The sequence below is a fragment of the Cyprinodon tularosa genome, unplaced genomic scaffold, assembly GCF_016077235.1.
Source record: "Cyprinodon tularosa strain WSP-4 unplaced genomic scaffold, ASM1607723v1 ctg438, whole genome shotgun sequence".
Classification (NCBI taxonomy): Eukaryota; Metazoa; Chordata; class Actinopteri; order Cyprinodontiformes; family Cyprinodontidae; genus Cyprinodon; species Cyprinodon tularosa.
This window is the reverse complement of record NW_024039161.1, coordinates 188834-201486: the sequence shown is the minus strand read 5'-3', so window position 1 is coordinate 201486 and position 12653 is coordinate 188834. Positions and strand designations below refer to the sequence as shown.

Below are 12653 nucleotides of genomic sequence, written 5' to 3'. Positions count from 1 at the left end.
ATTTGATTCAGCCATTGTTAGTTGGAAGGGTGGCTAAATGGGAGCTGCAGTGCCACTGTAACATGAGCCAGGTAAATCTATACACTGGCAGTCCTCCACAGATCAATGCAACCATTCCTCTAGTGTTCTAGAGGAGGGTGACACTGCCATCTTGTGACCGTAAAGGGTAACATCCTTTCATGTTGATAATCCATACTTCATACTGAAATTTGAGTAATTTACAAGAACTTTTTTTTTAAGTATGAATGTGAAAGTTAACTATATATTGAATAAGAAGGAAATGGAGAAGATGGAAAGAAAGCTAGATATGAAATTATAAAACAAAGGTAAGAAGAGTGGAGAATGTTTAAAGACGGAAAGAATTAAAAATAAAAAAGCAATAGATAAGGACGGGTTAGGGAGGAAAAACTTGACAAGGAATGAGATAACTAATATAAAATAATAAAGAAACAAGCGAAAGAATGAAAGAGGAGAGGAAAGAAGGCAAAGAAAGGAAAAACAAGGAGAAAGGAAAGCAGGGAGAAAGAAGAAAATTGGATTGTATTTAGGACATAAGCTTTGATGGGTGAATTTAAAGTAGAAAAGGAGGAAGGGCTGACAAAATAATAGGAAAAATAAAAAGAATGGAAAGAGGGGGTAAGAGAGAATAAGGAAGAATGAAGCAAAGGAATAATGGCAGAACGAAGGAAATTGCTATAACGTGATGCAAAATAAACACAACAGCACGCAGGATTACAATCTTGAAATACCAGTATTATTCCATACTTAAATTGTCTTTTACCATAAAAATTCAGGCTCATAAAATCTGTGAAACTTATTTCAGACCTTTTTTTCAGGGCTCAGGAACTCTCCTCCCACAAAGTATTTAAAATCAGCACTTTAATGAGCTATAAAACATTCAAATAAGGCGATAACTGCAGTATGCAGACAAATGAAGTTTTAATTACAGTCATCCAAAATTCATCAAATACAAAAAAGAACCTAACAGTGTAGTTGTGACTCAAACATTAACAGAAATACTTAAATAGAACCAAACACTTCATAAAAAATAAGCTAAATGTTTGTCATACAAAGTTTCTTTTTGTCACCAGCCTTCATTAGAGCCTTTATGGCTCTCGCTCTCATCTCCAACTCCAGCAGCTCCAGCTGTTGAACTGATGGCGAACAAACTGTGGCTTCACCTTGAACGGCTGCATCTACACCTGCAGGCTGCATCTTCCCGTCGCTCGGCTCTACAGCTTCCTCTTTCCTTGATGTACAAGACAGGGCTAAGATTTCACTGACGCTTTTGTCTATGTCATTCTGAATGTCCTTCTTTGCATCAGGAGCTGCCAATTCGGAGTTAATGGAGGCTGCGTCAGATCGTTCTTCGCTGCCCTTGGCGGCCACCTCATCAGCTTTGACAGCCTGCTCCTCTTTTGGCCCCTCGATGTCGCTGTCATAAGTGTCTGCGTTTATGCTCAGTACGTCGCTCTCCTCGCCGGAGCCTGCACCTTCTGTTCAAGGGAATTTAAATCACTTTTACAGTTTTTATCTTTAAATGTATGGAGAATATCTTTCCCTGTTAATTCAAAGAAGTTACCTTGCTTTGCCTCATCGGTTTTAGTTGTTTCTTTCAAGCAAGACGTAGAGTCAACAATATTATCCTGTCTGTAAGATTAAAAAAAAAAAGTGGATTAACCATATGCAATGAAGAAAAAGCTCTTTACCTTTAAACTTGTGATTCAAATAGGATAAAGGGCTGCTCACTGGCTCTCTAAAGTCCCTCCATCATTGCTTCCAGCTGTTATTTCTTCCCCTGGAGGAACACAGCTTTGTGCATAATCACAAGGCACCGTACATTTTTACTAATATTTGTTTAATGGGTCTTAAATCTTACCTGCTAAAATTTGAGTGAGGTTTCTTTCTGAGATGGGCTCCAGCTGCTCCCAACAAAGTGTTTTAATTTCTTCTAAACTGCACTCCTATTTATAAAAATGGAGTACAGAATTAAGTCTTGATTTTAAAATTGTTGCATTTCTGTAAACAAAACCTTAAACAAAATCACCTTGAGCTCATCGGGCAGCATCTTCCGCACCTTCTTCTCCCCTAACACATGGAAACACTGCTCCAGCATCTCACGCTTGTTGCTGATGTAGGCCTTGATGGGCTGAAAGGGCACGCTGAGGTCCAGTCCCCCTTCCTCGATGTCACTGCCAACACGGTCCAGCTCAGGGTCAGCGAGTTCATCTTTGGAGTCCTGAAAGATTAAGAAAACTTGTAGAGGATTTACTTATTTTATTATTATTTTTTTTTGCTATGATGGGCTCCAGCTACATCCTGAAGGTTTGATTTGAGTTAGCTCTTTCCAGACATATGGCTCTAAAGGTTACTGACATTTTTATTTTATTTTTATTTTAAGGGTTTAGGTCTTGTTTTAGCAAAATCTTAAAGGGGTAAGTGGTTGGAAACATAAGACATTAGGAAACAGAACAAACAACTTTTTCATTTTATCTCTGTTTTTCTGTTTCTAAAAACTACAGACTGAAGCAAAATGATTAGGGTACTTAAAACTTAAAAAAAAAACTTTCCCTGCCCCTTTGTTTTCTTAACCTAATCCATTTCAATCATAATACTAATGTGAAATTCCCCAGCATGACCGGACATTCATTTATTTGCTATACTAGAGGTGAAACCCATTGATGGGAAAGGGCAATACAAACTCCTGCTTAATGTTTGCCAAAATCCATGTAGGGGAGAAAGCTAACATGCGGAGAACAGACCAGACAAAAATCTAACTTCTTGGCTAGTTTGACTCAAATAACTTTTGAAAAATATTTCACTTCTAGGAGTAGAATTACTGTGTTTTCTTGCTACTCTTCCAACTGTGAGTAAGTTGAGCTAATCAAAGATCAGGCAATTACAAATAAATACATAAATATACAAATTGCCAGTGTAAAGCCTGTAAAGCTTGGTTTCATGAAGTTTATGTTAGACAAAAACTAAATAAGACCAAAAAAAATATTTGGGAAAAGTCATCTTATAAATTTTCTTTCATTTCCACATTACAGTCCTTCTAATGTCATAATCAATGCATCATAACATGATCAAACAATTATTGATTACTCAAGTAGCCTTTGTACGAAATACTTTTAATTCTTACCCATGTCATTTATTTTAATGAATACTTTTACATATATTTCAGTAGTTTTACTCTCACTTGAGTATAGTTTCTTAGTACTGTGCTCACCTGTGGAAACCAAACACTGAAATCAGAAGTAACTCACAATACCCACAGCAAAAACATTGAGGGGGAGTGTTGGCCTAGTGATTATAGCAGTTCTCTTGTGCTCTGAGAAGGTTCTATGTAGATGGTTTGATCCCCACAGCCTGCACTATGGGTTCCTGAGAGAAAAAACCCTTAAACCAACACATTGGCAGCCCACTGCTCCCTAAGGGGATAGGTTACATTTCTCCAATATGACACATATATATATATATATATATATATATATATATATATATATATATATATATATATATATATATATATATAATAAAGGTTGATTATTATTATTGCAATTTAGTTGTAATAACTATACTTATTATTTCAATATGTATAAACAGGAAAGCTGAAAACCCAGGCTACATCTGGAGGCTGGAAAAGACTGACAGTGGATCAGTATTTAGCTTTACAGCTATTGTTACGGCTACTCTTGCATCAAAATAGTTTCCCAAAAAAAAATCAAAAATTGCCAGAGTAGTCTTAGGAGAAAGTTTTTTCGACTCACAAAACAAAAAGCACTCGTAGAGATTTTTCTTGTTTCAAAAAGGGGTGTTTTCTTTACTTATAAAAAATAACAGAAATATTCTCAGAGCTGACTTACAAAATATTCAAGTCTAAACGTTAAGTGATGTGTGTGAAAAAACTGTTGCACTTCTCACTCCTTCAAACAAACAATCAGACCCACCTCATCAGCTGCTTCCAATCTCAGCAGGAGGCAGACTGACAAGGAGGAGGGTCAAAGCAAAACCAATACATAAACAAATAAACAATAGCTCTACCATTCACACAACCTTAGATCTTTAACATTAATAATTTAGCAAAAACAATAAATTAATTAATCTAATTCTTAATAGGCTCCAACAGCTATTTAGCTGGAAATAAAACCTTGCAAAAAAAAAAAAAAAAAAAACACTGAAGTTTTTAGTGGGGATCTGGGCAGCTGTCCCAGGATAGATCCTTGTTTATTTCCCACTGCACTAAACCTTTCCATATTGATGCATTTTTGCACCATTATTTTTAAACTAGTTTCTTTTCTCCTACTGTTTACATTCAGATAACTGCTGCATTCTATAATGGTAAAGTTCATTTCACTGTTGCTAGCTGTAGAGAAGTGAGTTTTGTATACACTCGAACATAATGACAATAAAGTCTACTTAAAGAGGTGTTACATTCAAGACACACGTTAAAGCAGCTTCAGCAGCATTTAAACAGAAATTGATCAGTATGATGTGGATAGAAACAAAGAGACTAGCTGAGCAAACAGAATATAACATGAAACTACCAGCAGACTTTATCCATAGTTGACTGATCATCAGTTTAAGGAGCTAAGCTCAGTGGTTTACCTCTAACTGGGACTCTGAGCTACGGCGCTTGTTGTTGCTGCTCTGTCGCTCCTCAGAGTGCGAGTGTTTCCTTTTCTTCTCCGAACCACTTGCTTTCTTTTTCACCATATTAAAAAAAAAAACAACAAACTAGAGTCTGTGACTGGAAGCTTAATTCTTATGGTTTATGTTGAAAATACATCAGAATGCAGGCTTCTTCTTCTAGTTCCTTTTTAATTCTTCTTCTTCTTTTCCTTCTGGTAGTGTTACTAGTCTCTACTACCTCCTACTGGTGAGAATTGTCTTGTTGCTTTTATTGGCGGTTGGAAAACTTTTCGGTGCTCATTACCGCCATCAACTGGTGAGGAGTTTGGATCAGAATGGCCCTATTCATAAAGATACTTCTATTTATTTATCTATATATCTATATCTATAATATTACTTTAAAAATATTAAATCCTCCTTAATATCCCTGTTATAAAATATTTAAATAAATATTTATATATATATTTTTTTTACTTTTTCTCCAGAATATCTATCAATCAAATTTAACTTTCTCCTTATTTGAGTCTCTAACCAAATTTTTTCTCTCTTCTTCATTCTTCTTAAAACACATCACTACATGCTCTACTACTACTCATCTTATCCACAATATTCACATTTGTCTGACATATGTTTACCTATTTTGAATAGTGTATTTTTTAATCCTGTATGTCCTTGAAATAACTCTTTCCTCTCTTTTAACCCTTCCTTCTGCTATCCTCTGACTTTCCGTTGAATCCTATAAAACCATCTTCCTCTCCTTTCTTCTTCCCATTGTTTTTGCCACCTTTCCTTCATCTTTTGTTTAATCATACTTTTAATTTCTGTCTTACTTAAGTTAATCATCATATCAGTGTTTCTATTTTGTGATGCTTCCTTAGCAATCTTGTCTGCCATTTAATTTCCTTTGATCCCTATATGTGCTGGCACCCAAATAAATATAACACTAATACCTATCATTTGAAATTTATATAAAACTTGCTGTATTTCAATTAAAATGTCTGATCTACTTTCCAAAATCTGATTTTGTATAGTGATTAACGCTGAACTCGGATCTGAACATATAATGGATCTTAATGGTCTCACTTACTCTATCCATTGTAATGCTACCAATATTGCTTACTGGTGTACATAGTGATAATTGTTAATTAAAAAGAAAGAAATATTACAAGAAATGTTAAAAAATAATTACAATCAGTAAAGTTTTTGCCATATGTCTCATATTTAACAAAATATTTTAGTATTTCATACAGCTGACATCTGCTATTGAAGGAACATGTGTAAAATTGATGTAAAACCCCCAGTAAAAACTTAGTATTACAAAATAAAACGGTATTGCAATTTTGGCTTTTGTATATTAAATTTCTCAATTTCCATTGCTGTTTTAATAATCCAACATTTTATTTACTGTACATGTTATATAATCTTACAAACCATGTTTAATTTTTAATGCACACACTTACTAAAAAATAGATAAATAATTGCTACTTAATGACTAGTCATTAAGTAAAAAAAACTTGCTTTTGCTACCCTTTTTCTATTATTTCATCTTCCTAAAATAGCACAAGCTGAAGAACCTGTTTAATTAATCAAGCTTTCTGTTCAGATAGAGCCCAGCATTGGCAGCTCATTGTACATGCCATCATTAGCTAGATCTAAAGCAGTACTACCATATTCCTGTATGATTGATGGGTGGCACATATGAATTTGGTTCTTAGTACAAGGGGCATTCAATAAGTAATGCCCCTGACCCACTTCCAGATGTTTGATCCAGCTGAAATTTAGCATGTCAGGTTATTTAAATCTCTTTGGTTTCTGACTTCCAGGTGTTTGTACTGAGTAAAGTCTGAAATGGAAACTGTTGAGTGTCAAGCAGTGATCAGTTTTTCCTATTGGAAAGGACTCGCACCACGGGAGACTTTTGATGAAATTAAAGTAACTTATGGTGATGATGCCCGTTATATGACCTTGCAAAATGTTTTAAAAGGTTATATTTTGGGACATTAGCACTATAAGTTACTTTCATTTGATCAAAAGTCCCCTGTTGTGTTCGTCCTTTCAAATACAAAAACACAGACTTGACTCAGTTTGAGCACCTGTAAATCAGAAACCAAAATTAGTTCAGAACTGTAGTGGGTCAGGGGCATTACTTATTAAACGCCCCTCGTATTATTCAGTTTGTGATTAATAAAATCAGAAGTTTATTTTTTTCAGCTATATTTCTTCATGCAAAAAAATAGATATGGAGGGAAAGTTAAACTATAAACTATCTTTAACACTTCCTTTCCTATTTCAAGACTAAACTTTTCACAAAGTAAAACAAAAGCTTTGTACATCTATACACTTGATCTACCAGTTAAAGCTTGTTTTCACAAAAAACAAAATTTTTATATAAATATCTTAAAGATATATATATATATATATATATTTTTTTTTTTTTTTGGATTGTGTTCATCATCCTGAAATAAAACTTTATCTAGATTTAAAGCAGGTTAAACAGAATAGTATTTATATGCAATACTGACATTCAAATGCAGATGAAAGGGGATTAGTGAAAAGAGGCTATGTATATCAAAGTTGGTCCTCCAAAAATAGGGACTATATAGCAGTTGCAAGTAAACCATGCATGAATTTTAAAAACCTGCTGACATTTTGTGATCTAATCTTTAGCCTTAAATGCTTTCTTCTTATGTTTACATTTTTAAGACCAAACAGATATTTATATAAGCACATAAAGGAATATATATTCACCCAGGTCATTGATATTAAAATAACGTTTAACCGGACTGCTTCTCTTTTAAATACTAAAAAGAGGGTGAGAGCAAAGATGACCAATTCCTTCCTCAGCCACAATCCAGTTTAAGCATTATATCCATAAAGAAGAATCTTAAACTTTAGTATTTGTAACACACGTATCTGATCTTTGCAGCAGCAGGTTTTTAATTACCTTGAAGCTTTTCAGAGAGCTCCAGCATACTAATGTAAAAATTAGAATTCAGATCTATTTCTGGTTTGTCACTATAAAGTGCTGAGAGGAAAAACAGTAAGTTTCACATTTCATTATGTACTATGAATCTATTTTCATTCCTATTAGTGGATGGATTACTGCTGTTCCTCAAAGTGCCAGGTGCCATGTCCTGTGACTATCATGTACCTTACAGACGAAAGAAGAAAATACAGGACTTTTTCATACATCAGATTCACTCTCTGCTGTCGGAACAGCTAATTAAAAAAAATTTGGTCCTCAACATCTTAACATTTCCTCATATTTGCTTTACATTAGCAATTTTCGGAAATGCAGGATGTCTGATTTGTGTAAATATTTCAAGCATCTCTTGATTCACACTTTATAAAAATGACCATGTTAACAAAAATGTCAAGTACATTGATGCATATGAAAATTCAATATTTAGATTTTAAAAACATGTTTTACAAACAAACTTTAAACTAAGACACATCTCTTCTGATGATCTTCTAACTGCAGTCATATGCTCTGTCTCAAAACAAATATAGCTTTTAAAGATACTATTGTAGTCAGTAAACCTACACAGAATATTAAATAACTTTAAAATGGAAGAAATTCGATATAGGATTATAAAACCATATTAACAAATAAAAATCCCAAGTTATTTCTTTCTACATTACATTTTAAATGCAATTATATCTTTAGGTGTTTTATGGTTCATCTCTGCATTTTTTTTCTCTCACAAAAATAGTCTAAGCACAGTAAAAACGCTATTTCAGGGCTTATGAGCATCAATTTTCAACTCAGCCAGATTCTTAATTAGATTTAAATCCTGTGACCGTCTAAAACAACTTGATCCTTTTTATTTCAGCCAGCATAGGACTCCCATTATGAGACCATAAGTCTCAGTCCAGGTATCTGAGTTTAATTTCATAATTGGAAATTTTCCTGCATGTCTTTCTTCCTTCTCTTATGTCCAATTTCTTGTCTGGTATTGTCAATAAAAAAAATCTAAACTAGAACCACACAAGCAAGTAAATCAGAGTCAAGTTTATTGCCAAGTAGGTTTGCACTTACAAGGAATTTTGACCTGGTGTTCATGGTGCAGACAAATTATATATATATATATATATATATATATATATATATATATATATATATATATATATATATATATATATATATATATATATATATATATATATATATATACAGAATAACAGATGTATAGCTATATACAACATAAAACATGCAATATACTATATACAATATATATTACATAGCTATATACTATATACACAGTAGGCTGTGCCTTAATGTAACACAGGAGGTCTGGAGATGCTACGTTGGTGTATCTTCTAGATCCTGAATGGGGGAGGGAGAGAGGCAGTGTCACAGGGTTCCTCTGCCTTGCTGATAAGGCTGGTAGCGGATGGGAAGAACATGTTCTTGTGGCCTGAGGTTTTGGTAATGATGGATCACAGCCTCCAGAGGGAAGTGTCTGAAATAGTTTGTAGCTGGGTACGAGGGATAGGCCACAATCTTCCCTGCACACCTCAGAGTCCTGGTGGCGTACAGATCCTGGAGAGGTTGAAGATTGCAGCCAATCACCTCCTCTGCAGACTAAATGACACAATGCTTGGTGGTAGCACCAGCCTAGCAAATGATGATGGAGGAAGTGGGGATGGAGTCAATGATGGGAAAGTAGAAGTGCACCATCATTGTCCTTGGCAGGTTAATTTTTTCCAGCTGCCTCAGGAAGTACATCCTCTGCTGGGCTTTCTTGGTGAGGGAGTTGATGTTCAGCTCCCTACTTCTCAGCTCCCAGGTGTTGAGAGATGATAGTTCCCAGGAAGCAAAAAGACTCCACATTGTCAATTGTTTGGTCACAGAGGGTGATGGAGATAGCTGGGGCTGATTTCTTCCTGAAGTCCACAATCATCTCCACAGTTTTTAGAGTGTTGAGTTCCAGGTTGTTCTCCCTGCACCAGGTCGCCAGATGGTCAACCTCCCACCTGTAGGTGGACTTGTCACCATCAGAGATAGGTCCGATGAGAGTGGTCTTGTCTACAAATTTCAGAAGCTTGACAGACTGACGACTGGAAGTAAATGTATGGTTTTATCTAAACAAGTCCACTTTACCTCTAGTTAAATTTTTTAGGCACTTGCCTTGCTTAAAGGTGAACCTTTTCCTTGGGTTTAAGTCTCCTGCAGTCTCTAAAATCTTTTCTCCAAGGAATTACCTGATTTCCTTCCATCTTCTCAACAACTGACAAGGTCTCCAATCACTGCTTAAGAAAACCATCCCCACATCATGATGCAGCCACCAACATTTTTCATTAAATTAAATTCAAAAAAGATTTATGTAGCACCAATTCACGACATATGTCATCACCAGGCACTTTACAGGGATAGTTGAACCAGATCATACAATCAGATTGGTTCAAAGTTTTCTATCTAAGGAAAACCAGTTGATTGCATCGACTCATTGACTCGAAGGCAATCTCTCACACTAAGCATGTTTGTAGAGACAGTTGAGAGGAAAACTCCCTTTTAACAGGATGAAACCTCCAGCAGAACCAGGGTTCAAGGAGACAGAAGGAAACATACAGAAATGAACCAGAGATACAAAAGGCAACTGTCAACCAGCTCCACAGGCGGCCCCGTCCAGGGAAAACATAGCCAGGTAGTCGAACTCCGAGCCAGCTCCAATTTAAGAGGATGAGAGAGAGCACATCCAATTAGTCACAGTCAGAAAAACAGGACTAAACTGAAAAATAGGCCAAGCTCCAACTATCTATTAACAAAGGTGTTGATGGCATCAGCACAGCTGATATTTCTCTCTAGGATGATGTCACAGCCAAACAATGTGGGTGGAGGATTTTTTTACATTTTTTTTTACACATTTTATCATTCGGCATGCAGGTCAAAAAGTTCATTTGTAACCAATTTGAAATGATACTGAATGTTGAATCTAATTGTGAGGAATTGTATAACAAGCTAGAAAGATAGGATGTGGAACTCAAAGTAAAAATGTCATACAACTTTCATCAAGGGATTTTCAGCTTCTTTAAATTGAAATCATAGTTTCCGTTTTATCCTATTTAGAATGAGACAGATTTCGAGGTGCACAAGCAAAGCTGTATATCAGCATAATTGGCTTCCCCGCCTCTGCCTAAAAAAAAAGAAGCAAGGAGCCAATACGATGGCTACCTGGGCGCCATGGCGACAGCTGTCTTTTCATAATGCAGGTTGTTATCCTGATGCCATCCGCCAAATTACGCCATGGATGTGGAGCGAGGTGTGCATCGATCAGGGCCGTGCCTTAGTGTGTTTTCTTTGCAACATCTGCTCCCATGTGTCTGGATATCACCTCATTAAAGGGGCAATAATGGAGCTGGCTCTGTGGACCAGGGTGAGTTAAGGTGGTTCAGTGAGGGTAGCTGTAAAAAGAATCTGAGGTACATCCAAATCTGTGTGTCTGACTAAATCCTGATAACTCTTGCCAAGGCAATTCTCTCTTCTGTGTTGCTATGAGGCAGTTCTGACTAAATCACACATTTCCCACAGTTGCATTGCATTGTGGTCACATAAAACACCACTTTATGCCTCAGTCTCTAACTGTGTGTTCAGGACACAGTTTTAACACCTATTGTCTCGTTATTCATCAAATATTTACCAAACAAAATCACATATATTAGATTCTATTTAATTTGACACAAATAACACTGGCAAAAAGAAGCAATTTGGCTCAATATAATGTGATGGTTATATTTTGCTTGCTTGTTGAGGTAAACTGAGGAGTAAAGTGCATGATCCTTTTGGACATTTCCTACTTTGCAGCCTTTAGCTAAAGCCAGGGCTGCAGAGGCGTGTCGTGACAAAACTGACTAAAGAATCGCATTGCACAAAGTTATCAGCATTAGCAAAATATCAAAGGAAAATCATGACATTATGATTATGGAATAGGATGAGGAAGTGAAAATGAATAGAGATCCATCAGAGAAAAAGCAAGAGGATTTTTTTTAGAAAAACTGACTGCATCTACATGCAAAAAATTGTTGTGGCATATAGGGAGTAGGAAGATCAAAAAGTCTAATGGTTAAAAAAATCTAAGTGTGTAACAATAACATTCAGCGTTACAAAAAAAAACAGCATTAATCTGCAAAATGTGTTCTTGACACCATCGATCAGTGGGGTTCATTTTCTCCAAATAGAACTGAAGATTTTGTCAAAATGAATGGGTTATAAACTCATTCCAATGTCTGCCAGTTTTCACCAAAAACCTTCAGGTGTTTTTCTGAAAGATGAAGACGGACAGAACATTGATGTTTAGTATTATTGTCGAGACAAAGCAAAACCAAAAAATGAATTTAAAAAAATAAATTTAAATTAAGAAAATTACGTTTTGAAATGCCCAAACCAGAGTCCAGCAGCTTATCAGGTAAAATGAGTTTATAATCAATATGTTGGATGATGATTATTTCTGAAGAAAACAAATGCAAGCAGACTAATTTAGCCCTTTCCCAAACAAAACACTGTCACAATACCTAGTCATGTTTTACATCACACAAAGTTCTAAAGTTATGTTATCCCATCCATAATTTTTACAAGGAGGCCATTTTTTAGAAGAAAAACTTTTCTCTGGGAGACTTTTCAAACTCTTTTATTAAGTCCTCTGTTTTTCAGCCAGCCAAACACTTAGATTTGATACTTCCTCACTTCATCGCCTCACATGGTTGCACACACCCCACATGAAGCCGTATGTTGTGAACAGTAAACTTTCCAATCAACACCTGTTTTGAACAAATCAACGCTTACATCAACGGTGAGGGTAGCAAGTTGGCTTGCAGGTGAGGAAGTCCAGCTGTGTGCATGCATCACAGCTAAGATTCTGACTATTTTCTGGCTAACCAAACTCTACATCTGATGCTTAACTTTCAAACCTTTTACCAATATAACTTCTGCATGAAATTGTGATATACAACTCCTAATAATTCCAAAAGCTAAGTGTCTACACATGACTTAAAATTGGTGAAATCTGTTTTCATTAAAAACA

General features: G+C 35.6%; 1 protein-coding gene across 1 annotated transcript; it reads right to left on the bottom strand.

Moving 5' to 3' along the window:
* Positions 1-740: 740 nt before the first annotated feature.
* LOC119792973 (caspase activity and apoptosis inhibitor 1) lies at positions 741-4770 on the bottom strand. The gene is made up of 6 exons (XM_038299854.1): positions 4609-4770; positions 2048-2239; positions 1880-1964; positions 1750-1798; positions 1583-1650; positions 741-1496 (listed from the first exon to the last, which is right to left on the bottom strand). Exons 1-6 carry the CDS (start codon positions 4714-4716, stop codon positions 1054-1056), a joined length of 945 nt encoding a protein of 314 aa, XP_038155782.1. The 5' UTR covers positions 4717-4770; the 3' UTR covers positions 741-1053.
* Between the last annotated feature and the right edge of the window lie 7883 nt (positions 4771-12653).

Coding starts and splice junctions, on each gene's coding strand:
- LOC119792973 (XM_038299854.1), bottom strand. CDS start 4,716: ATGGTGAAAAAGAAAGCAAGTGGTTCGGAGAAGAAAAGGAAACACTCG. Junction 1,965..2,047: donor TGCTGCCCGATGAGCTCAAG/GTGATTTTGTTT, acceptor TTTTATAAATAG/GAGTGCAGTTTAGAAGAAAT. Junction 1,799..1,879: donor CCTCACTCAAATTTTAGCAG/GTAAGATTTAAG, acceptor GTGTTCCTCCAG/GGGAAGAAATAACAGCTGGA.